Below are 26,212 nucleotides of genomic sequence, written 5' to 3' on the forward strand. Positions count from 1 at the left end.
CCATTTCCATGGGCACTGAGTCTCTCTTACGGTTTTTCAGCTGTATTTTTTACTCCAGCATTATTTTCTGTGTGTCTGCTAAAGACCAGCAATACACATTTATTCTGGCAGCATCCCTGGACTTCGTTCAGCTCAGGCACATTGGTCAAAACCTGGATTTTAGCCTGATTTTTCCCAAGTTCTGCACAACACTGATTTATTCAACATGCTGCTTTCTGTTGTTCTGAGCTTGGGTTCGAGACTCAGATCTGCTCCTTTTCAGAGTTACTCATCTTTAAGAAGCATGTCACTAATACTTTACAAGTGATAGTACCTTTTGTTCTCGTGGCAGGTGGCTCTTTATTTCCAAATCAGCCCCTAAACCCAAGCTATTATTCCATAGTGTTAAGCTGTCGGAGCTTCTTTTCTCCCTCCTTTGCATGTGCTGCTTCCCATTTTTTTAAACAATTAATCTTTTGCCAATTATGCTGGCATCCCACGGGGGTGTTTTCCATGCTTCATTGGTACCACGTTGCTAAACTCTCTAGTATCTGTTCCTAACCTAGAGAAATCCAAGGGATTGTCGTTGGTAGTGATGAGAATCAGTCTGCACATCCGAGCAGTGTGTGAGTACAATGATTATTTGGTTTGGCATTCTTCAGAGGGTATTGATCCAGCATGGGAATCAGATGAGTTGGATTAATTCAGGACAAAACACAGCCTCTTCTGGAATAGTTTTTTATCTGACAAGGGCAGAGTTTTTTCCCAAATCTTTGTATTACCAGTAACACAAGTGTGAGTCTTCCACGGCATTTCCTCCCATGGGGTCTCCTTTTGGGTTTAATGTTGTGCCTGTGGCAGTCCAGGTGAGTGCAGCCATCGCCTTCAATGACACAGTCCCAGTCTTCTTTCTTTTACAGTCTTCTTTCTTTTACAGTCTTCTTTCTTTTACAGCCATAAATAGTCATATTTTTACACTGCCTGTTGTTCTAGTATTTAAAATCAAGCTGTTGTTGATATTTTCCATTTCTCTCCCAGACAAAAAGTAAGCTCTTGTAAATCATCACAACTTAAAATGCGGTGAAAAGGAAATTCAGTGAGTCAAAGGGCCAAATGCTGCAAGTGGTGGAGATGTCCCTAATGGGGCAGGTCAGCAGCCAGGGACTTGCTTACATTTTTCCTCACTGATTCTTCCCCACTTGTCAGTCTGCAAATCACAGGATATTGGAAATACAAAGTACTCTTTGCACTCCGTAATCCAAAAAATCTCAATGTGAAGTCTGGAAAAGAGAAGTGGAAAGAAGCAGTTTGGGTTTGACTTTCATTTTTGAAAGTTGGCATACACAAATGCAGCTGGTGGAGAGAAGCCAGGGCAGGATGGAAAGAGGAGCTTGTGGTATCCAGGCATTAGGGAAAAATGGGACTGAAGAGCCCCAGAGCAGTTTTCCTGCTCTGATCAAAGGGAGCAGGGAGCGCTGGCTGCTGCTGGAGCTCCTCCCAGGGAAGCTCCCGGGAAGCTGTGGGTGTCCTGCACAGGATGCTGCCCAGTCTCCGTGCCCTGTGGCTTCAGCAGGGAGGGCTTTTCCACGGGAGAGTGCAAAGTTTGGAAGTTTGCTCCTGTTCATCCCGGGGTCTCCTGTCACTGGAGGTTGATGCTTGGCTTGCCTGAGCTCTGCATGCCCCGGAGAATTCGGGGTGTGCTGCGGTGCCAGGGAGCCCCCAAAGCCCAAAGTCCCTCCCACCAAATCCGTTTCCTTGTGGGGCTTTTCTTACATAGCTGCTGTTCAGTTTTCCATTTCTCTCCCACTTTGTGACTGCTTTAATCTTTCAGTTACAGCCTCCTACGAGTGCTGCTATGCCAAATGTCCGGGTTAAGGAAGAGTTGGTGTTGTGGTAAATAAAAACGTTTGGATAAATCCCTGCTCCTTGTGTCAGTCCCAGGAGGGGCTGGGAGGAGGCCTGGCTCCATTTCCATGGCTCTGGCCCCAGTTCCCACCTGCTGGGTAAGGGACACGCCGATAACTCCTATGTCTCCTGAGATATATCAGGGATGTCTGGAAAACCCTGGGAGAGCAGTGCTGGGAGGGTGCCATAGGCATGGGAAGCAGGATTTCGTGGAGCTCTGAGCAGGCTGTTCTTGCTGGGAAACCACACACCCCATGTGGTCACCACGTCCATCTGTCCCTCCTGCCCAGGGTTTCAGTGTTTGAGCACCACAGGCTTTGCAAACCACAACGTTTTTTTAACTGCCGAGAACCTGATTTCCTTGTAACTCATCAAAGGGTTTTTCTTTTTTTAAACACTTCTTGAAAAATCTCTGAAATGCTTCAAGCTGACATCTTAATGTATTTATGACATTAGCTGCTTCTGCTCTGGAATGGTTGCTCTGAATCTCTTTGAGCCTGGCTGTTATTTTGAACATGACTAATTCCCTGAGTGACTAAGCTCTTAGATAATAGGAAAAATTCATCAAGTTATCTCGGTCTCCAATAGTTTCTATTGTTATGAAAAGACAACTTAGGAAAAAAAAAATAAATAAAGATGCTTATTATGTAATGTGGGCAGGGAGAGGAAAGACAAGCCTTGGTAGGGACTGGCCAGAGTGCTGTATGTGGGAAAGGCAGGAGTGCCTTATCCAGGAGCCAGGTTCAGCCTGTGAAATCTCCAGCTTAGGCTGGATGAGAAATAAGGAGTTCCTTGTCCGGAGCTCTGGTGACTCCTGCTGAAGCCAAGGAGTTGTGCTCTTGTACAGAAGCTTGTTCAGAGGGGATCCCAACACCTTCCTCCCCACACTGCAGAGTTCCTTGGATGTGACCCAGGATAACGCTGGGCATGCAGTGAGTTGCACCACACCTTCTGTGTGTGGCTGTTTCAGGTAGCACCTGAAGCACTCACAGCTCCTGCAGTGCCGTGTTTTGGGAAGCACAGCGAACCTCAGCTCCATCCCATTGCATTTTCCCGTTGGTGCTGCTGATCAGCAACGCTGAACTGCCAACTGTGCTGCTTGGAGCAGCCAGCACAGCACCAGGTGCCTTCCTGCGCCCCTGTGTGCAGCCGTGTCCCACGGCAGGTGGGATTGTCCCTGTGATCCCACACGGCCAGAGTCCCCCTTGGTACAGCCAGAGTCCCCCTTGGTACAGCCGGGGTCCCCTTGGCTGTCACACATTGTCACGAGCTGCAGGAGGGCACTGCAAGGAATCCCACTGAGCTGGGAGAGGGAATGGAGCCTACTGGCATTCACCTGCCTCACTTGGAGAAAGAGGAAAAAAAAGTAGAAAAAGGCTATAAACTTCTTTTTTTCATGCTGATACTGCTGATAAAAATGAGTGCTCTATGTTCTGTTCATCCACCTACTGCTATCCATCTGGAATTCCTACTTCATTAGGTTGGCTTGCACTGTTTTCTTCATTAGAAGAGTGCCAGATTCAATCGGCTGTTCCCTCTCCTTTTTTTGGGAGGCAGGAAGAGGGGGAGAAAATTATTTATATGAAACACATCCAATTCTCCGGGTTAATTTGTGTGAAGAACACGAGACCCACGGGTCAGCTTCTTAATGAGATGGTTTTTCCTTTTCTCAGTGTCTTGACAAGGAGAAGCCCAGGGAAGCTGGAGCCAAGTGTCGCAGGAGGGGGGTGAGGAGGCTGCAGGGAGCTCTGGGCGATTGTTTTCCGTCCTCATTCCCTTGCAGGAAGCAGGGCTGGGGCTCCTGCTCCCCTCTGCCACAGCTGTGCCACCAAGGCAGGGGACTGCGCCTGGCTCAGCCTGCCTGGTGTGGGTAATTCCAGATTGCCCTCAGAGTAAGCTCAGGCTGGCAGAGCAGCAGGAAAGAATCGGATAACAAGTCCCAAGGACTGCACAGCATCAGGATTTCAAATCCACGAGCCTTTGTGTTTCCCTGGAGTGCTGGGACAGGGCCTGGCTCTGCCTTGCCCATCTGGTGATAACATTTTCAGGGAATCATGCTCGTGCTCCTTAAGCCACCCCTTGTGCAGGGCCAGGCACTAAAGGCACAAAGCCGAGCCCAAACTTCCCCTCTGCTTTTCCCTGTGTGGTTTCTGACGTTGCTGGTTGGTGGGTGCATCGTGGATCGTGCCGTTCCCATTCTTCCCAGCACCTTGTGCTGCTCATTGCTGGACCTCCGTGGGCTGGGGCAGAGGGAAAGACTCTGTTAGGTTTGCTTTTTTACTGCGTAGGAATTGTCAGGTGTTGGATTTCAGAGGACCCTCCTTGTTGTGGCAGAGCTGAAATGCACGTTTTGATTTTCACGCTGAAGAGTTTCCCTGTGCCTGGGCAGCTGAATTTCTCAGGGACTCCACTGGGGACACTGACCCTGAATTCAGAAGGGTCTTGTTTTACTTTCTAGCAGGTGATAATCTTTTTTCCACTCACCACTTTGTCCAGACCTGTGCTGATGTGAAGATTCTGCAGTTTAATGTCAGAGTGCCTGCAGGGAGCACTTGTCTTCCCCCAGGGAAGGGACTTGGCTTGGATTTTCCTGCAGTTTGGGCTTTGCTTTCTTTACTTTTTTCCAGGCTCAACAGTGAGCCCAGAAGCTGAGAAATAAAATTAAGGAGTAAAGGTTTTCTGTGTTCCTTTTGGCCAGGGGTTGGGGTTTTTTTTCAGACGGGAAGAGCTTACATAAGGTTGAAATGAGCATCTGAATTGGATGGGTCCTTTTAAACAGAACTTTCTTGGCCCCTGAAGTCTTTCTCTGTGACCAGAGTAATTGGTGTTACCACATCTGATTTCTGTGGGTTTGAGGGGGGGTTTATTTTCTTTTTCAACACCGGGAATCTGAAGATGCTTCTCGAGTGCAGGCTGCAGTGTGGAGCAGATGCGAGGAGAGCAGAAAGCACTCGCAACACGATTGCCAGGGGCAGGAGATTTTAGTCTGTCTTAATGCTTTAAGTTCATGTTAACTTAAAAATAGAAGGTTTGTTGTTCTCACTGCAGTCCAGGGGAGCACAATGGGCTCGATGCCCCCAGATAGGCTCTCTGTGCCATTTCAGCGTGGTCTGTGCAGCCTTACAGGAGCTCAGACACCGATTCCATCGGGACATCACAGCTGTGGCTCAGCTTCCCATCTTTTGGTGAAATTCTTGCAGGGTTTTTTTTTCATGGAATACTTGGAGCAGTGACCTGGGGATGCTCAGGTCCTTCCCCACGGCCTCTGAGCTTTGTGTGACACTCTTGCCCAGGTAGTCATGAGGAGGGTGCAGCTGAACTCAACCTCCAGCAGTGCCCTCTGTGCTCTAAACATTGCAAAGTGGGCTTAGAAACTTAATTTCTTCTATTTGCAGCACTCCCAGCCTTGCCACAAGGGCATCTTGCTTCATGTGGTCCTTCCCTGCTCTCTCCCACATCCTCCTTCTCTCCCACTTCACTGCTTTGCTGGCTCTCAACTACTGCAGTCCTTTAAAAAGAGGAAATCACTGGAGAAAAGTCCCAAGTTCATGTGGACAGTGAGGAAGCTTTCCATTTGAGGGATGGAGTGGACAGGCAAGGGACTGTGGGTGACTGGAAAGTTAATTTTTCACAGCCAAAATCAGGCCCAAGTCCCAAGTCTCTACGAGTATTCCTCCATTTTGCAGTTGGGGTAAGGAATTTTAGGTGTTTGGGGATTTTTAAAGCTTCCCATGAAGCCATTCTGTAAACATACAAGATTCTGGAGATTCTTGAGGAAAAATCTGCCCTTTGCAGCAGCTCTGCAGCTTGGCCTCCCATCTAGCCCAGGATGGGGAAGAGGCCTCTGTCAGACATTCTGTGAAGAGAAAGGAAAAAGAGGCAACTCCCAGCTTAAGGAAATCCTCCTTTTTGGAAACAGCAAATCATAATCTCACTGGCATTTAATCTCTGAAACCCTGAGCTTAATTCCTGCCTAGATTTAGGAAAAAAAATAATGGTTTTCTTATAATCTCTGATGGAGTCCATAAGTCACCCCCCACGTCACAGCAGCGGCCGTGAGCGCCCAGCACAGGAGACTGGGAGTGGAGGTGCCCACACATCCCTGGGTACCAGGGCTGCCTGTTCCTTTTTGGGGGCAGTATTAATTCAACTGGAAGGTTTAAACTTCCCTGACAGTGCCATAAAGGTCTGGGGTGGGGCTTGCACTGCAAGAGGGAATACAAAGGAGCCGAAGCAGTTTGGGACTGACAGTCACCGGCAGTGTTTTCCCCTTGGCCATGGATTTCATCCATCCAGACCAACTGTATTCCTGCTCAGAATCACGAGCCACGCTGACTTGTGTGAAATGTTCCCAAATTCACCCAGAGCCTTATCTCCTTTGGCCAAAGCTTAGCAGATTTGGGGTCCTGTCACATCCCAGAGCTCTGCCACACCACTTCCTACAGCAGCATGGCTGGAATTCTCTGCGTCTGCATTGAGGTTAAGAGTTTAGTGGCTCATTTTCCCAGTTAATAGAAGGTGGAGCTGATGTGTTGGGAAAACAAGGATCCCTTTGCCTGTCCAAGGGTGGAGGTTGTTACTCTGCACAGGGATCTACAGCAGGACAGGGAACTGGAGCTGGCTCCGTGTACGGCCACGCGCCCCTGGAGTGCCCTGGCACCTCGTGTGGGGCCGTGGGCCTGTCCTTGCGAGGGGAATCCGGGACCTGTAGGCATTCCAGTTCCAAATCCTGAGCTGCGTTTGTTGAGCTGCAAGGAGAGGGATGTGCTAATTACTGGAGACATCCATTGGAGGGAGACGTGGTCACAAGGCTGAGCCCGGCGTGTTCCGCACGGGAGGATTTGGCATCATCCGTTTCCTAGGCTTGCTCCAAAATTGCTGCATTGTAATTAATGTCAGTGTAGGGCCCCTCTGTTGGTTATTTGGGTGTCCAGAATTCCCCATCCCACACGTGTCCATGAGATCGATGGAGATGCAGAGCTGGATGGATGTGATGGGAGCCCTGGCTCCTTCCCTGCTTGCTGTCCCTCCGCAGAGGTGCTGAAATTCCAATCTCCCTTCTCAGCCAGCACAAGCCCTCGCTGATCCTGCATCCCAAACCGCGCTCCCCAAAGCTCCTCTCGTGTCAGGGCATGTTGTGTGCGGGATGTGGTGTTTTATGTAATGGGTACAAATCTTCTTTCCCCCTTCCTCGTTTCGCTCTGTACAGAACGTTAGACCAAACTTCCCAGAAAGCATTCCGTGAAGTTAAACTTCACCGTGGTTTTACATAAACCCCAGCTGTGTAGGTGTGCTTTATCAGAAAGGCTTCTAAGAGAAGGTACCGTCCATTTTCGTAGTAAAATTAACATTTAGTGCACGCAGAAGGCATGGGGAATTATATAAAGCAGCAAGTACTGTTGGGAATACTGTGGATATCATTTAAATAGAAGCTTCTCTGCAGTGAATCTGTTTGTGCTGCTGTTACACACACAGCCTCCTCTGGACCCCAAACCGACGTGAGGCACCCGGTGCTTTCCTGCCTGATCTTTTAGGGGCTGTTTGCTCTGAGAGAGACCTGGCGAAGGGGATGCTGCGGCTGAGCTTCCCGCGATGCAGCATCCCCCGGGATGGAGCATCCCCCGGGCTCCCCAGGGGATGGGGCTCAGCAGAGGGGTCCCCACATCCTCCCGTGGCTCCTGACACCCCCGTGCTGGGGGTTTTGGGGACCCCCGCCCGCAGCCGGCAGCCCAGGAGGGGCCGGCTCTGTGGCTGTGGTTACGATCCGTGCCCTCCCCTGCGCTCTGAGTGGCTCGGCTCTTGCAGAATGCCAGCCCCAGCCCTGCCAAGCTCGGTGCTGGCAATGAAACCCTCCCGCTCGGCTCCGGAAGTGGCCAGTGAGCATGTGTGATGTGTGCACCTTTGTTCTGGAGGTTTCCCAGCCCTCTGCTGCTCGCCCTGCCCTGCTTTTGCTCCCCTGTCTCTGTGCAGGGCTCAGGGGAGGCTGCCTTGAAACCCCGCTGGCATTTCCCAGTCTGGGCATGGAGAGGAGACGGAGGCAGGGATGGGCCGTGCCTGCTGAGGGTCCCCAGGCCCTGGGGGTGTGTGGACCAGCAGAACATCTCCACTGGGCTTCCTCTAACACCTCCTCTGGGCTCCACACCCAGGCTCCCTCTGTGCTCACTGCAGTTTAGAGGAAAAGATAAACTGGCCATAAAGTCCCTCTAAATTCAGGCTGGTTGTGTGTTTTGGGGAAGTCGTCGTTGCTTCTGAGACTGAAACTGGAATTTCCTGTCTGTTTTTTGTAAGTTCAGGTTTATGTTTTGGAAAATTGCCTGTGTTGTTTTGGGAAAGGACGGTAGCAATAATAATAAATACTCCACATCTATTATGTGTTGGAACTAAATGATCTCCAAGGTCCCTTCCAACCTGAATCATTCTATGTTTGCTATTCTGATTAGTCTAAAATTACATCAGACAGACTGGCTATCCTAAAAATGGATCCTTGATAGAAAATGCAGGTTTGGAAGCCGGGGATGAGACAGATCCGTCACCTGGATACAGCCTGGCATCTGTGCTAACAGGGCAGCCTGGGGCAGCTTTACAGCAGCTTCTTGTGAATACACAGTGAAAAAAGGGCTTTTCACTGTCCTCCTGAATGAGAAGCTCCCTGCCTGGACAGAGCAGGGGCCTCAGATGCTGGAGAGAGCCTCTGGCTGGCACTTATCACCCAAAATAAACCATCTAAGCAGCCCAAACTGTTCTTGTTTCTAAAGCTGCTTGACACAACCCACCCTCTGCGTGTACAAACACATCCCAGCCCACACGTGCTCCAGAACCACACGTGGTCAGAAATGAGCAGGATGGCGCTGGCTGAGTGTTGGTCTGGCACAAACCAGTGGGTCCGAGTGGAGGCCACCAAGGGAGACCCCGTGGACATCCAGGCCTGACACGGTCTCTCCTTTGATGGTGTTTGGGGTGGATACAGGACCCTCCTGTTTTTGAGGGAGCCCTCTGGCAAAAGAAAAAAATTAAAATAAGCCTTGCATTAAACAGCTGGGTTAGTGTTTATGTAACCCCCTGCCCCTTGCCCAGGTGCTGGTGCCCTGGAAGGATGCTGCTGGCAGGACAGGCTGCCCCTTGCTGGTGAGGTTAAAACATGAAGCTGGCCAGGTTTGGACATGAAAGTCCTCCCCAGCTCTCACCGTTTGCTGCAGGAGAACAGCCGAGGTGCTTGTTTGGTGCCTGCTGGCCTCGTGTCTGTGCGGGAGCGTTTGGAGGCGCAGGTTTCCTGGAAGGTGCCGTGCTCAGCCCCCGGATGCACATTTTAGTGCATTATGCATATGCATTGGCAGCATTTCTATATTTGTCTTTGTCTGGAAAACCATTTGCTTTTTCCAGCTGAGTGTATGTGGTTTGTGTGTGTCGTGATGCCTCTCTGAGGTAACTGCTGGTTCTGGGATCTGAGATTGAGGTTTGGGATAGCGCCTGGCACCTGGGCCATAAACCCCGAGCGTGTGTGTGGTTTTAATGTAGGAATGAGCATTTCTGGCTGTTGCAGAAGGAATAAAGGCATTCCATCTGTCCTGCCCCCCCTTTTATAGATGTCTGTCTGTAGACTCAGAATTCAGTTTAACTCTTAGATGGAAACAGCCAGTGCAGCGCTGAGGGGAGAGAGAGGTTATAGGATTTGTGATGGCAGCATGATTGTACAGAGCCTAAAACGTGACCCCCCGCTGCCCAATTCCCACATTTCAGGCTCACAGCGAATTTCCAGGTTACCACGACTTGCCTTTTTGTTATTTTGGCTGCTTCGCTCCTGCTCCCCTCCCTGCTCCGAGCGGGCTCCCAGCAGCACCGGCTCTCGGGGCTCCTGTTTTCCAGGGCAGCCGCATCCCGGGCGCGGTGCGGAGCGGGATCTGCGCTGCTGGGAGCGCTGGGAGCCGCCTCGGGAGCCGCCTCGGGAGCCGCCTCGGAGCCGCCGGGCTCGGAGCAGCGGAGCCGCCTCGGGAGCGCGGGCAGAGCCGCGGCTGCGTGCGCTCGCTGTCACGGCGGGCGGAAGCCTCGCGTATTTATGGAGCCAGCGCTTCCTTCTGCGTTTGAGTGACAGCCAGGATGCCGTCGCTGCCTGGTCACTGGAGCTGATTAGTATGCGCCAGGGTCCGCCTCGCTCCGAGGGATGCAGCCGCAGCAGCTTGCAGAGCTGTCACACTCACACGGGCTCCGTATCTGCACTGGCTTGACGAATTAAAAAGCGAGCCAGCCAGCGAGAGAGAGACCGGGAAAGAGAGGGGGGACGAGACAGAGAGAGAAGCTTGCAGACAGCGCTCGCTCTTTTCCTAAAGGAAGGATTTTGCATCCCGAGTGCTCACTGGTTGTGATGATGCTTCACTTAGCGGGCTCAGAATGAGCTAGAGACAGCAGATAGGGGAGAAACTAAAGGCAGAGCACAAAGCATTACGAACCAGCCCAAAACCAGGAACAGTTTTCTCCTCTATTCTAGCATGGTGGATGTATGGACAGTCTTACAGAGCAGAGGTTGACTTCTCCAAATCTGCCAGCCCCACACCTCGAACACTACAGTGTTCTGCATTGCACCATGACCTTGGATGTTCAAACGGTGGTCGTTTTTGCAGTGATTGTGGTGCTATTGCTTGTGAATGTCATACTCATGTTCTTCCTGGGCACTCGTTAAATGGATTTTTTCTCCTGAGCTGTTGGGGGCTACTACTACCACTAGCAATTCAACAAGAGAGCACGAGCGGGAGAGAGAGAGAGAGAGAAAGGCGAGAGAGAGAGAGAAAGAGAGAGAGAGATTTCTTACTGAGGGGGGAAACGCGTTGAGCTTCAACATGGCCTCGCTGTGATATGTATGACGTTGGTATTATTATCTCTCCCTAAATCTTTTGTCATGTCTTGTCTTTTAAGTATGCCTGTAAGTGTAGCTGCTTTTGCCGGGGTTTTAAATGTGATAAATAATAACAGTGATCCGGTCCTCTGTGGTGCTGTGCTGGCGAGATAGAGCTGTGCTTCTTTAGGCAGCAGCAGAGTGAAAATGATCTGTCTGTGGTGAGCACTGGCTGTGTTGTTTTGCTTTCCTTTGAAATAGAGGCTCAAGTTAATAATAAGTGATTTTGTGTGCCATTTCTAGCAAGCAGTTAATGTGCAATGTCTGTGAGAGTAACCATGCAGGTGCCAGGTGAGAGATGCTGGTGTGTGCAATGGAATTGAGCTATGGACATTTTTAAGGGGTGGGGGTGTGTGTGTGTTTAAGAAATCCTATTAAAGGATTAAATCTTGGCTAAAATAACATTCAGCCACACAAAAAAAAAAAAAAAAAAGAAAAAGAAAAAGAGAAATTCTACTTACTGTTTTTATCTGTGTTGCCTTGATGATCTGATTTGATTTCTTAATATTCAGCTCCAAACCTTCCAAATTCTATGTCCACAGTGATGTAACCCAGCTCCTTTTTTTAGAGATGTGAGAGGGACCGAAACATAACCTGCTGGGTTTTTATTCTGGTCGTGCGTGGTTTCTGTCTCTGCAAATTGGGGAGGAAAGATCAAAGGGAAAAAGGGCAATGCAAGCTTTGTTTTTCTTTGCTAAAGCAACAGATACGGAGGGGTTGGGTTTTGCTTTGATTTTCTAGAAATCTGATTGTGGCTTTCTTTTCTTTCTCTCGTGTGTGTGTGTATATCAAATTTTGGGGAATGTATCTAAGAAAAATCTTTGCCCACCTCAAGGATAACGAGCTTTTGAGATGGGTTGCTTGGCGTGACTTTATTTACATTGATTTTCTGGAAAATGAAGTGCTAAGTTGTGTATTATGGGCTTGCTGGAAAGGTGTCCAGTAGTTAGAGGTGTTTCTAGCCCGAAATTGCAATGTTTACAGTTGGGAAGCAGGGCTGGCTGGGGGCTCCAGTGGCAGCACGAGGAGTTTGGAGAGAATACGAAGGGAATGTCTGGGAAGAGCAATGTCTTTTCCTCTGGAAAATATGTCTCTGTTCTGTGTTTCTGATAGAGGTCTTATGGATTTTTTTTTTTTTAATATATTATTTCCCCCTCCAGAAAAATCAGAATTGCTTAAAACAAACAAAAATATCAGTTTGAAAATGTTTTTTGTCTTTGTTGATGGGTCACCAGAATTTTTAGTGCTGTGATAATTGAGCTAATTCATGCTAATTCTAGCTGTCTATTATTTATTTGATGTCCTCTTAAAAAAAACAACCACATAACTGATGTCTAAAGACAAAGCTGGAGGTTCCAGATGGAGACATGGAGTTATTTCCCAGTGAGGATCTGTGTGCTGGGAGTTAAATGCCGAGCTGGGCTCAGAAGCCGATGGCTTTTTGATGGTGGCACGGTTGGAAACGGAGTTAAATCCGGCAAATTCGGTGCTTTCAAAGTGCTTTTAGCTGTAAAGAAAAGAAAAAAGACATTTTCCCTGAGTGCCAGGGTGGGAACAATCGTCCCCGAAAGTGGTTTGGGGCAGTAGCCCATTTTAATGGGGAGAAAAGCCAGGAGCCAGGGATGCAAGCCCAGGAAGATGCTCCGGTGCCTGCTGGCTCTGTTTCCCCTCGTCACTTGTAGCTATCTGCAAGAGGTACCTGCTTCACTTCACAGGAGACTGAGTCAATCTTCTTCTCTAAAAAAATCCCAGTAAATAAAATTGCTGCTGAGGATGGTTTGGGTTGTTAAACAGCTCAGATTTGCGCTATTTGCCTGTTAGCCATCCTGTGTCAATAGTTTTATAGGTTGCAGAATCTCCTGGCAATGTAATAAATGAGGTGAGATCACCATGGAGAGGGAATCGATCAAACAGCAGCCAAAATCATCCTTTCAGGGGAGCAGCCTTGAGCAGCAAAGGGATTTGGAGGAGAAAGGGTGGAAAAATGAGCAAAAACCCAGCCCCAGAACTGACCAGCGAGTTAAAATGGGATGTGGCTGTGCCTGAATGTTTATTTTCTCAGGGCTCTCTGGCACTAAGGTTTACCTTTCAATACGATTTCTACGAGGAATGCCCAGCACCTGACGCGGTTTCCTGGGTGCATTCCTTGATCCAGAGCTTGTACTCCCAGGGAGATATTTGGGAATTGTGTGTGTTCGGTGGTGGATATTCCTGCGGTGCCCCTCTGGTTCCATCCCTGGGGTGGGGTGGACGAGGGGTTGTGCACGCTCAGCTGCTGGGAGGGAGCGCCGCGAGCCGAGGTTTTCCCATCACGGAACGTGAATTTCTCGGGAGAATTCATGTGGTTTTATGACAACTTTTTGCCTTTTATCCTCCTGAAGGCTGGTGGAGTTAAAGAAGGAAAGTTAACACGGAGCAATAGGAAAGTTGGCAGCAGCAAACTTTGTTATCGCAGCAGCACTGTTCTTGTTATCTCGGGCTTCCTGTTGGAATTTGGGGGGGAAAGAGAGGAGGAAACGAGAGCCGAAAGGGTGAGCGAGGGCTGGGCTTGCTGCTTGTTTAGTTCGCTTTCTGTTTCCCACCCCAGGCCTCAGTGACCACCTCTTCAGCCCCAGCCCCAGCCCCAGTTCTGTAGTTTGGCAGCTGCGGTTTGGCGTTCCCTGGGCTGCGGGAGCCCCGAGCCCGGCGCATCCCTCCATCCTGCCGAGCTGGTGCAGCGGCTCAGCCCGTGACGAGCACCGGGAGCTTTCTGGGGTGACAGCGCTCCCAGGCCCCACTAGATCCCCATTCCCATAAGTGACTGTGCCTGCAACACTCCGGGTGTCATTTGCACGCTGTGAAATATCCCTGGGATGGGAGCTTTCCTTGTCCCGGAGCTCCGTGGGACCATCCGGGTCACGTTTGAGTCCCTGGGGGTGCTTCAGCCCTGTGACTCCCTTGGGTTTCTTCACGTTTGTGGGGATGCTCAAACCCAGGGATAAGGCAGAGGGATCGTTCCTTTAAAGGAATCGGAGCGCTGACCTGCTGGAAAATACGGCCCCAAAGAAAAAAAATTACGAATTCGTCTGCAAAAAGCGTACTTGTGATGCATAAAATCTCTTTCAGTGCCTGCTGCTGTGTGTTTGCTGAGGCTGGGTGATGGGAGACCTGCCTTGCTGTTGTCTGCTTAAGCAGGATTCAATGTTATTTGCCACAGGATTCATGAAAATGCCTCTGCCTGTATCATAGCAACCCTGTTTCCCACAGTCCATAAAAAGTCCATTCCTCCCGAGCAGCAATCCGCCGTCTTAAAGATTCAGGCACCCTCCTCGGCGTGAGGAAAGGGTGATGCCCCCCTCTCAGAGTGCTTCCCAGAAAGCTGAACGTCGGGATGATCCCGGCTTGTCCTGCCTGCACGGCGATTTTAATGCTCTTTAAGACAGATAAAGTGCTTTCCTTTCGGGTTTCTGAAGGCTTCCTCCCCCACCCTGGCTATTTCCCACCTCTGTTTAAAACCTCACATGACAAGTTAAAGGGGATGGGACAGCTCCGAGGTCTGTGACGCGGTGGCTCTGCCCCGTCCTGCCATTTGGCTTTTCCCCCGGGATGGCAGCAGCACAGCCCTCGCTTTTGCTGTGTAGTGAGTGAAGATGTGCCCCGATGAGAGCCCTTCTGTGGGGATGCAGAGGTGCTTTCTCAGCCCGTAGATGACTGTTGTTAAGAGCTGCATGTTCACCTGACTCCTACCCCCATCTGTTTGCATAATGTGGTTATATTTCTTTTTGGATCAGGTATTCAGTACACAGCCCAGCTGCTGTGTATAATGTCTGAAGGAAAATTGCCAAAAATCCATGTAAGTTTTTTTAGTTTTTTGGTTTGGCTTTTTTTTGGTTGTTGTTGTTGTTGGTTGCTTTAGTTTCAGTTTGTGACTAGAACCCCCGTCTGTGTTGTCATTTCATTTTGTTGTGGTGCTTGGTTTGTGTATTCAGTGAGTGCTGGTCGTGCTGGGAGCCGGTGCTCCGTGTGCCCTGCCTGCCTGCATGTGTGTCCGTGTGTGCTGCCGTGCTGTGTCCGTGTGCTCCGTGTTGGAATGCTGCCTCTCTCCCGGGGAGCCTCCTGGATTTGACATTTCCAACGTGGATTTTCTCATCTGGGTGTGATCACTGTGCTCAGTGTGTCTCTCCCAGTGAAACGCTGGGAGAGCTATTTTGGTAGAACGCAGGGATTTGTCTCAGAGCTGCGGAGTCTCCAGTGAGGAGAAGTTGGGAAGCTTGAGGAAAACTCCCAAATGTTAATAATTGTGTAAGAACTGTCCTGGTTGAAGAGGGTGCTTGTGCAGGGGTTCCTGGCAGAGGGTCATTCTGCCGGCTCCTGGCTTTGCCAGGGATTCCTGTACGGCCTTGGGCGCGTTCCTTTGTTCCTCTGTTGCCTTGTGCCTCTTCTTTTCCATCTGGGACAGAGGAATATCACGCAGTGCTGAGGTGTAGCCATGTCTGGTGTTGTCCTGTTTGTCCCCTCTCTGTGGTGCTGTCCTGGCTGGCTGGGGGTCGGTGGCAGTGTGGGTGGGGGACGTGTGTGTGCCCAAATTGGCCCAGCTCTGCCTACCTGGCTTTGGCCTGTTGGAGCTGTTGCAGACAGCAAGAGCTGTAGTGATTGATGCTTCCCACTAGAAATAGATGCTCCTGGAGGAAGAGCTGCTGGAGGAACCATGATTTATTGTCTTTATTTTATTAGTTGTGGTTGAATTTCTTTCCTGAGTGGAAATGAGTTTTAATCTGCAAGCACCCACAGACTGCTGGGTTGGCTCTAACCAGCAAAGGGCCACGTGGCCTCTGCTCCTGATTCCTGGTTTTACTGGGAATTACTCTGGCATTGTTGGAAACACACCTTGATGGGGTGTTCACAAGGGCATCTGAGCTCAGGGCAGGAAGCCCCCGGAGCTCTGCTGGTGGGGACTGTGTTGGGCAGCCTGGAAGCTTCGCCACCGGAGTTAAAGAGAATTTTGGGGCTTGAACGGAGTGAGTGTGTGCAAGGATTTAAGGAATTAGGTCTGCATTTCAGCTGACTCTAGTTTATCCCTAAGGATATCATTTCACAAGAGTGTGCTGCTTTGGGGAGCTACCCCCCGTGCTATCACAGAGCCGGGGAAACTGAGGCACGTGGTGCTTGGAGAACGGCACATTTTGGGATGGGGGTTAGTGGGGCTGGGAGCCGGAGCAGGATGCGGGGCCCGTCGGTGGGGGAGGGTGTTCGGCTCCGTGTTTGGGGTCTGGCTGGTTCGTTTTCATGCAGACCTTGCCGTGGGGAGGTGTCAGAGGGCCAGGCTGGTGCGGGGTGCCGTGGGCTGAGCTGCTCCCTCGTGGGGGAGGATGGATTTGGGGGATTTGGGAGCCGGGAGCAGCCGCGTGTGGCCGTGCCCATGTGAGGGGCCGTGTGGTTCAGCGCCTGCCCCTTCCTTTGCATCAGCTGAGGCATATATAACACAGCGTATGGGCTGCTGGCAGCCGGCGTGGGGCTATTTTCGGCTGCTTCTGCGCCTCAGCGGAGCCGGGGCTGCGCTGAGCCTGCCCTGCTCACCGGGCTGGGCTCAGGCTCCAGAGATGAGCTGGTCCTCAGCCCCCTTCCCTCCTCCAGGACCTGTCCGGGATGGGCAGGGCAGGCACTGACCCCTGCGGGTGCTGGGGACAGCCGGCAGCCCTGCCCTGGCTGCCAGGGAGGCAGAGCAGTCTCAACAAGGAGCGGTGCCCCGGTTAAAGCAGCCCGGCTCTTTGTTTTCCCTTTTATTTCCCTGGATAAAGCCCCAGGTGGATTTCAAGGCTGATCACTGTGGTGGGATGAGCCGTGTGTGCTTCAGTGTCCTTCTGGAGCGGGGCTGTCAGTGCCCGGCGTGCCCGGGGCTCTGTGCTCTGCCGGGGGACTGAGGCTGGAATGTCCTTCCCGCTGCTCCTGCTTGGGAAAGCAGCGTGCCTGGCTGTCCTACTGCCTCCCAAGGCCTCTGTTGCCAGCCCTGCTCCCCTCCTGTCCCTCCTGGAATGCTGAGGACAGCTGTCTGGTTTTCAGGGATGTCCCGGAGCATCCGGGCTGTGCCCTGTGCCGCAGAGAGCCCACAGCCTCGCCAGGCATCCGGGAAAATCCCTGCATGTTGCTGGCTGGGTTTGTTCCCTCTCAGTACTCAGGATGTTGGTCCCAAAGTTTCCAAAGGGTTAAGCTACTGCTGGTGCCAGTTTTGGGGGTTTTGAGCCCCTGCACGGGAGCTCAGAGCTGTGAGAGCAGCTGCAGCTCACGCTGAGAGATGCCGGGAGAGGAATCGGCCCAACTCCGAGGGCTTGGAAAGCAGGAAGGATGGAATTGTGTACGGAATTGTTCTCTTGTAATTGAGCAAATGCAGTCTGGCCTCAGCTACACAAACAGGAGTGGAGAGGAAACCCCTAAGGATCTGTCTTTTACCCCAATAAGCAGTGGGTTAATTTGCTGGGCATATCTGGGGAAAAGTTTTGTCAAGTAAAATTGTTCCATTTGACAAAAGCATCAGGCTCTTGCTGGCATTATCAGAAAACAGGTTTTTTTTTCCAAGCATTTCTATGGACCACATTCCCCTGCTATTTCTGCTGCTCCACTCCCCTGTATTGTGTTCAGCAAATCTGACAAGGTTCTCTCAGTATGTCGTGCACTGAAGTTTCTGTTCTGATACCAAATTTAGGGAAGGCTTGTTATCTACAATTCTTTCTTCCTGCCTTGATAAGGTGCTGATTAATTTAATGCAACTCTCTTTCCTTATCTAGTTGAGCTTCAGTCAGTTTTAGTATAATCTTGAGAAAGCGTGATCAATCTTTAATGTTTGTTTTTAAGGTTTATTCCAAAGCCTTTTAGGCACGCTAGATGTTCGCTCTTTTGTGAAGTTCTAGGAGAATTAAGTTAAAAAGTAACAATTATAGAACCAGTTTTGAATGCAGATGAAACATTTTAAAGTTGCTGTGGAACAAGAAAGAGCAGTTGGCTCTGATGAAGTTTTAGGTGTTAAAATAGAATTGTCTCAACTCTGGTGCTGGATGCATAAGGCAGTGCCCTTGGATTGGGATGATGCAGGGAAGAAGGAGAGGGCCTGTTCCCTCTCCAGAGGGGTGTGTGAGGTGAGGAGGGGCAGGGGCACTGTCACCTGTCCCTGTGTGGGGAATTGTCCGCTGCTTTTGCCTGAGCACACAGGCACGAGGAGCAGACAGTGCAAGGAAACCGGGCTGTCATGGGTGCAGAGCAACTGCCTTGATTTGGTGATCAGGAGTTGACATCTGGATAGATTTTCAGTCTCCTCTGGTCCAGGGGATATGGATCTGTCTTCCAATGCCCAGCAGCAGATCGATCCTATCTCCTGGATACAGAGGGTTTTGCAGAAGTGTCAAAAAGTCTTTCCTAAGGAATTAAAAGTGCACCTGTGCACAGAGCAGAGGAGCTGAACCTTCCAAACCTGTAGGCTGGGAACAAATTTACTTAGGACTAACAGGCTGCCTTAGAATCAGAAATCTTCAGCCAGCAGAAGCCTGACTTCTTCAGTGCACACCCAGAGCCTGGGAAGTGTGTTCCCAGGCATTAACAGGAGCGAGACTGTAGATTTATGGAATTCAGGGAGCACTGGCCCTGCTGCCCCCAGCACCCCTCTGCAGGGGTGGGTGCTGCTGAGCCACGTGCTGAGGCCAGCCCCGATGTCCCTCTCAGCCCACTGCCATTTGCACATTGTCACAGTGGCCCCAGCTGTCACAAACCCCGTTTTCCCAGCTGGATTTGAAGCTCAGGACGAGTCTGTGTCTGGTCCCCAGAGCCCGCGTTTGGCTGGAGGTTGCCGGCAGCGCGCGCTCGGTGCTTCTCCTTTTGCCATCTCCCTCCGTGGCTTCCCGGTTCCCTGGTCCCCTCCTGCACCGTGTGACAGAGTTGCTGTGCTTTGCCCCAGAAAGCAGAGCTGGTTTAATCTCTGTTTTTCAAGCAGCTGCCAGGCTGTCCCTGTCTCTCCTCCCCGCACACGTCAGTGCACACATGTGTACACGCGTGTGCAGCGCTGCCTGCACCTCCTATGGATTGCTCTGTACATGGGCAGGGAAACCTATGCATTAAAACACATGTGCATATGTTTTCCTTCCCAGATACATTTTGGAAAATATGAGTCAGCAGCAGCAGCAGCAGCAGCAGCAGCAGCAGCAGCAGGCAAGAACATATTACATAATCTCCGGGAGCCGAGAAAGCCTCACAGTTTATTAGGAGGGAGGCTTTCTGCGAGCAGCAGCTTTTACCATCATTTTGGGGCCACACATTGGCCTGAGCCCCTTCGGTCAAGTGGCCTCATTTCCATCATATCCTCTCGTGTCCAGTGCAGGAAAGCAGTCCCAGCAGCCGTGGGTTTAGTTATATTTTTAAACCCCCCGGTACTGGTAGAATCTCAGGGCTGTGCTGATGGTAACGACTTTTCTCTTGTTCCTTAACATGTTCCCCTGCACAGAGTCTGTGATTTTCCTTTTTGGTTCCCCCCACTCCCCACCTCCTGCTGTTTTCTCTCAAATCTCAGCACTGAGAGAAATGGCACATGAGTGCAGCTGGAAATAGCTGCTGCCCCCTCCGCCTCCCCTCTGCTCACGGCCACCCACCTCCTCCACCTACTCCCAAATGGGAGAGTGAAGTCAACATCCACTTTTAGCCCCGGGCTGCTGCTCCTCGGCTCTCCCCCTCTCCCTCGCCGTGCCTGCCCTGCCCACACAGGATTCAGACGGGGTTCATCACCATTTTGAGGCTCCTGCAGCTGGATGAGCGCTTGTCTGGTCCCGCTGGCACTCGGGGCATCGTGTGCTGGAGCATCAGGGATGAGAGTTGGAGGCGCAGTTTGCTCCATGCTGGCCGGGCAGGGAGGGGGGAGCAGCAGGAATTAGGGACACAGAGGAGCACAAACAAAAATCCAGGGAAGTCAGACAGCAGGGATGTCGGGGGTTTGAATCCTCCATCCTGGGCACATCCATGTGCCTTGTGAGCGTTGGCACAGGCAGGGATGGGAGCGGTGGGCACAGAGCCCTGCACGGCGGGTGGGTGCTCTCAGCTCTCCACGGTGCTGGATCTCTGTTCCTCCATCTTTAATGCCAGGCTTAGTTCCAGGCTGCTCATCGAATCCCTGTGTTCCTGCAGGATGCCTGGAAAGCCTAGGAGGGGAATGGGCATTAGCAGAGTGAAAGGAAAGGAGGGAAAGGGTTTGTTTGTTTTTAATTTGCCCGATAAAAGCGAAAGGTTTTGAGCCACTTTGATCTCTCTGGGCAGTGCAAACGCTTCTGCTGTGGCTGAGCCCCTGGGTGCCTTTCAAGCAAAGAGAAAGCTCTGTTGTGGTTTTCCAATATCAAAGGCTTCCCGAGGAGGCAGTAAATTGCCACGCTGGCTGAGAGCAGGAATGCAGGCAGCTCCGTGCCCTGTCTGGGACAGTGTCTGAGATGCTCGCTGCAGAGCAAATTGAGAGAGACACAATAATTGATGGTGACGGAATAACCTGTTTATCCAGAGCACTCTGTCTTCACCCCCATTAGTTCTTGAGTTTCTGCTGTTTGGAGACAAGAGAATTTAAATCTATATGTTTAAAACCACGAAAGTCTCTGTTAAAACCAGAAATTCTCGTGAGTTCAGCAGAGGGGTTGTGCTTTTCTGTCCACCACCCGTCAGGGCTCTCCATGTTGTGTTCAAAAGTCTGGTTGGAGCAGTTGGGGAATGATGGGGCCCTCCAAGGCAGATCTGGGGGCTCTGCCTCCCATTCCCCACCTCTTACAACCAGGGTGATGCTGCAGGGGCTGTTTCATCTTTCGACATCTTTGTTTCTCTTTCTGTAAAATGCACAGAAGGAAATTGCCCTTTCCTGTTCGAGGTTTTGGCAAGTGAGGATGAAAAGTGCTGTACTGGAGGGAGGTGGGATTGTAGCAGGTGGATGAAAAATGCCTCTCACCCTCTGTGGCTTTGCGGGGGCCCCTGGCAGAGCAGAGCTCCCACCCAGGAGCTCCCTGCTTTAATTTAAAGCAACATCTTGAATTCCACCCGAGATCCCAACAGTGATGTCAGCAGGGCTCCAGCAAAGATTCATTTGCCCTCAGATATTTTGCATATGCAGCGTCAGAGCTCAGCCTTATGTTTTTGCAGCTTGAGAAGGGCTCTGCACCTCGTTAGAACCTTCACTAATAATACACTTGTTCTCTGTTATTAATTGATCTAAATGAGGCTTTTTTCTCTAAGCCTTTCGTGGTATTTCTGTGCTGTCAAGAAATTAATCTGCATTAAGAGGAAATACCTCAGTAAAACCAGGAGCTTTGGAGTAGCTGTTCAGCCTCTTGTGGTGTGAGCTCTGGGGTAGAACCATTCAGGGTATCCACAATTCCCACCCCAGAGCCCACAAAAAGAGCCAGGAGAGGCTCGTGGAGCACAAAGGAACGGCACAAAAGCCACCCAAGGTGGCCCAGCCCTGCTGTGGATGCTGGCAGGGCCTGGAAGTGCTGTCTCCTGGAGACCTGCTGTCTCTGAGTGACACAAACTCACATCTTAATTCCCAAATCTTTCCTTTTTGAGCTGCTGTGTTTGGCCATCCTCTCCCCAAGAGGAGGATTGTTCCCTCCTGTTCTGTCAGGACAGGCAGGACACGTCTGCAGTGATTTTTTCAGCTGGTCAGGGAAGACTTCTCCTCCTCCTCTGAACAGGTCTCCCACAGCTGGAAGCATCTCCCCATCACTGCAGTGGGTTTTACTGCTCTTTTTCCCTCTCTGTTTCTCCTGCAGACACTTTTACCTCTGCAGAGTTTTTCCAACTCAGGTTGAAATTCAAACGATAATAGTACTTGACATTCTTCATTCCGGCATCTTAAAAATCTTTCCTGAAGTTTTAAAGCCTTTAAAGCCTTTGTGCTGTATAAATACTTGAGCACTTCATCTATTTTTAAATGAAAATGGTGCCTGAAAACCCTCAAAAGTCAAATGAAGATCAAAGGCTTGGGAATACCAGGAGTTTTGTGTATTATTCACAGCAGCTCGGGACTGAGATTGTATTGGATAAGTGTGAAGGGGCTGCTGTGCTCATAATGATGGAATGATGGAATGATGGAATAGTTTGGGTTGGAAGGGACCTTAAAGCTCATCCCATTCCACTCCTGCCATGGGCAGGGACACCTTCCACCATCCCACGTTGCTCCAAGCCCCATCCAGGGGGCATTTCCAGGGATCCAGGGGAAGCCACAGCTGCTCTGGGCACCCTGTGCCGGGGCCTCACCGCCCTCACAGGGAAGAGTTTAGGATTTCTTCCCAATATCCCATCTAAACCTGCTCTCTTTTGTTGGTCTCTAGTTAATCTCTCCCAGCTGCTCTGTAAAGCTCAGCCTTGGTGCTCAGGAGGGCTGGGCTTGGTGTCTGACGTTGCTGCTGCTGCTGGCTGGAAATGCCATGTTTTATCATCTTATTTTCTTGTCCATCCCAGTGCAGCAATGGGCAGCAAAGGGCTGGAGCAGGGCTGTGGCAGCACTGCCCTTTTCAGTGGCAGCTGGCCTGGCTTTACAAGGTTTTCAGCAAAGTGAATCTCTTTTCCTGTAGCCCAGCCTTCCTCAGCATTTTCTTCCCTCGCTGTGGCTTCCGAGCAGGAATCAGGAAAGTAGATGGGAATTGATGTCCTGAAGGCATATGACAAGGGGATCCTGAGGGCTCAGGGCAGCTCACAGAAGAATTGCCTCTGATAAATGCTCAGAGGTTTCTGTGGGTTTGCTCAGCAGCTGCAGTCAGGGCTCACAGTGGGGATTTTTACCACTGACCAGGGAGTTGTTCCAGGGCTGTGTGAGCCACCACCAGCACCATCCTTGCTGGAATAAAAGGTAAAAATGGATGCAGAGCAATTTGGCCAGAAGAAGAGTGGAAAGAAAAAGACAGTTAAGATCCAAGGAGTGGCTGTTGAAACGCAAAAGGATCTAGAAAGCAAAGATGCAAAAATAAAATCTGAAGCGGAAATGAGTGATGTTTTTCCAGCATTGTGTAACTCATTTTAATTGCAATCCATCTAGAAATCTATTTGAGGCAAGAAATCAATGCAGAATTGTAGAGCAAAGCATTGGCCTTCCAGATGTTTGCAGCTTTCTGGATTGTTATTTTCAGCTTCCTCCCACAGTTTATTTGAGTCCCTCCTTCCTTGCAGTGGCCATGGAAAGATGTCCCCCCTGATGTGTGGCAGGTGGGCAGTGAGGGGTGTCCTGGGGCTTTCTGCTCCGAATTTGCCTCTTGTTGTGTTTTGAGGAGCACCAGGAAGTGGTTTTGGTGGTGAGAATGGGTGTTGGAAGGTAGAAACCTTGGGGTTTCGGTAGGATCACCCCACATCTCCCAGGCGTGGCGGAGGGGTCCGGGTGGGCTTTGTCCTCTCACAGGGAGTTTTCTCTGGGCAGGAATTCTGTGTGAGTGGTAGAGCTGGGGCCATGCTGTGCTCTTCACTCTGACCACCTGATTAAATCCCTGAGATGAGGTTGTGCAGCACAGGCATGAGAGCTGCCTCATCACCTGGAAGTTCCTTTCACCGTACGGATTCCCAGCTTAAGAGACTGGTGAAAGTCCATCAATGCTCCAGGCTTGTGGTAATTCGGCAGAATTAAGTCCTGGCTCTAACAGATGTCATCCATGTCATTCCCAGCAGTCTCCTGAAAGGCCAGCATGACATTTCTCTTGTATTTGGTGGCATTTGTGAGGGAGGTTTTACCTCGTCTCTGGTCCATCCTCGGCATTCGGGGCTGCTGAGGGTGCTTTGCTTTGAATCCAGTTCTGGCAAGGGCCGTGTGGAGACTGAAGCAGGGATGTGTCTGGGCAGAGCTGGGGCTGCAGGGGGATCCCTGTGCTCCTGGAGGGGAGGGAGGCTGTGCTTCCATGGCCTTTGGAGTGTCCCTTAGCCCTGCTCTGCTCCTGGAGATGGACTCAGGCAGTGAGGCAAGGACAGCATTACCCAGGAGGCAGCCGGGCTCCTCAAAGGCACACATCAGCTTCACAGATGGGTGAGGCTTTGAGACAGGAATCCATGGAAACTGCTGACCCTCCTGACAGCCAGACACTCTCATTCCCAACAGAATGGCCCAAAACATAAGCAGGGCACTCCAGGTATGGAATATCTCCCCTGACCTCCCTCCTGGCTTCCAAGCGTGTCCCCCTCGCCGTGTCACTCTGAGACTGGCACTGCAGGGTGTGGAATGTGTTCATGGTCAGAATACTGGCTTAGAGCAGCAGGGAGAAATGGGAAAAGAGAGTTTGCAGCAGGTCAGGATGAGCTGGGACGAATCTGATGGGATTGCATGCAAAGGAACCGTCCACAGTCAGGGAAGGAGGCAGGGAAAGGAGAGATTCAGGCTTTTCCAAATTGAGAGAGTGCAGCTGGAAGACGGGGAAGGATACAATGCAGGAGGTAAAACTAAGAATAGAGGAGTGTGTTATAAAGGGAAATCTGGGGCTGGAGGTCAGAACAAATTAGAACATGCAGAAAATGTACTCCACTAGGCCATGGATTTGTATTTCTGGAAAATAACTGAAGTGTCTTCACGTGGGGCAGTTCTCATGGGATTGGAGAAAATACCAGAACAGGTTCTCAAAGGGCCAGTCTTCCTTTGGCTTGTGAGCAGAACAGAGGATTCAAGTCTGGTTTTTGGAGCCCAGAGCCTCCAAATTCTGAGGAGCACAGCTTTTCCTGCAGGCACCTCTGGGCAGCACAGCTTAATGGAGGGGCAGCACCAGCAGGATGTGCCCAAAATAGAGTTTATTCTGATGATAATTGTGGAGAGGAGCAGCAAACCTCCCCAGGCCAGATGGATTCGGGAGTAGAAGGGCTCTGCAAATGGGCCGTGGGTAAGGCTGGAGCAGGGGAAGGCAGGGTTTTATTGGTATTACCTGGAGTGGATCCAAGCCTTTAACAGATGGGAGGATTTGCCAGTTTGACTGTGCTGGAAAGCTGGACAGTGGAGCCATCCCTGGCTGCAGTGTCCCGTGGCCACCAATGCTTTGGGAACCTGGAGGGGCTGCTGGATTGAAAGGTCAGGGTGTGATGTGCTGATGATTTGGTGCAGGCTGTGCTTAGAGGTGCCAGGAGCTGCACATAAGTCTTGGGTTTGGCACTGGTCCTAAAGAAGGAGAAGCGAGTGAGATCCTGCGAGTCAATGTTTTGGTTGCTGCTCTCGAGAGGACCGATAGAGGTGGGGTTGGCTGCAGGAGCAGGATTCAGGATTCATCTTGGCAGTCCAGTAGCCTACCCCGAGCCTTCCTGGTGTGCATGGTGTAGCCAGAATGGCTCTGGATTTATGGATGGCCTTAGAAAGCACAGGCAGTGCTGGGTGAGCTGGGGTGCTGCAGAGACGAGGCCATGGAGCCTTATCTGTGTCCAGCAGCTTCAGGGGCTGCTTGTCAAAAAGGCTCCTGTATTCATTACCAAGAGCACTGGGTTCTTCTAGTATAAACCAGGCCTTAATTCTTACATCCTTCTGTTGGCATCCTGTGCTGCTTATTCAGAAACTCTCCCCACCTGATGTTGGTGCATAAATACAGAAGGGACTTTCCCCCCATTTTCTTTCCCTGCAGCAGCTCCAGCCATTTTAAATCTCTGAGCTGGAACTCCAGGGATCTCGCTCATCCTGATGGACCTAAAAGTGGAGTACACCAGGGAGATTCTGGGAGTTTGGACATGAGCCCAAGACCTTTAAAATCATGAACCAGATTCTTGGTTAGCTAAGACTTCAGAGCTTTCTAATGTGTTAGGAAGTTACAAGATTTCTGCAGCTATCAGGTTTTAATTTTTTTTGTCCTGCACTTTCATGCATTGACATAAGATACCAATAATTTAAACGGCTCCACTTCCAGGAGAATAATTTTGGAATAAAAGTAAATATGTAACCAGTTTTTGGAGACAAACATAAAGGTTTAGTCTCTCTGGAGTCTGTATTAATGAGTATGGCCAGGCATTTGTAAGGTGCTTTCTACACACACTCACTGCCCATCCACCCCAAGAAAAGGCTGGTTTTTACTCCCTGATGTATTTCTAAGCTAAGAATATAAAAATTGTATCGGCTGCTGCATGTTGCAGACACCCACAGTGTGAGCAAGACATTGATTTGCAGCCCCACACATCAGAAATGACCTGCCCAGCTGCTGGGGATCCTGGGGGATCCTGGGGGATCTCAGTGTAGAGGTGATCCCCTGTGCAGGCAGGGAGTGTTGAGCTGTGTGCAGCTCCAGAGCCCCAAATTAGTGAATTTGGACGCCTGGGCTCTCAGGTGGTTCCTTTGGGCAGGGACGTCGCGCGTCCAGACGGAGCTGGCTGCTCCCAGATTCCCACGGAGATGCTCACATCCACTCTGACTCACATCCATGGCATTTTATTGTTGGGTTGAAGACTGTCTAAAAATTCCCTGGCATTTCTCCAGAGAGAGTGCCAGCAGCCCTTAAACTCAACTCATTTCCT

General features: G+C 50.7%; 2 protein-coding genes across 3 annotated transcripts in view; both read left to right on the top strand.

Annotated features, from left to right (window-relative positions):
- The window catches only part of ARHGEF9 (Cdc42 guanine nucleotide exchange factor 9), a 192,154-nt gene that overhangs the window by 78,988 nt on the left and 86,954 nt on the right, over positions 1-26,212 (top strand). The gene's annotated exons all lie outside the window — the stretch shown is intronic.
- Positions 10,379-10,558, top strand: LOC309577544 (uncharacterized protein; the record flags this gene model as incomplete). Its single annotated transcript, XM_082289655.1, has 1 exon — positions 10,379-10,558. The coding sequence occupies one exon, from the start codon at positions 10,379-10,381 to the stop codon at positions 10,556-10,558; it is 180 nt and encodes a 59-aa protein (XP_082145781.1).

This window comes from Coloeus monedula (assembly GCF_965178545.1).
Source record: "Coloeus monedula genome assembly, chromosome: 12".
Classification (NCBI taxonomy): domain Eukaryota; kingdom Metazoa; phylum Chordata; class Aves; order Passeriformes; family Corvidae; genus Coloeus; species Coloeus monedula.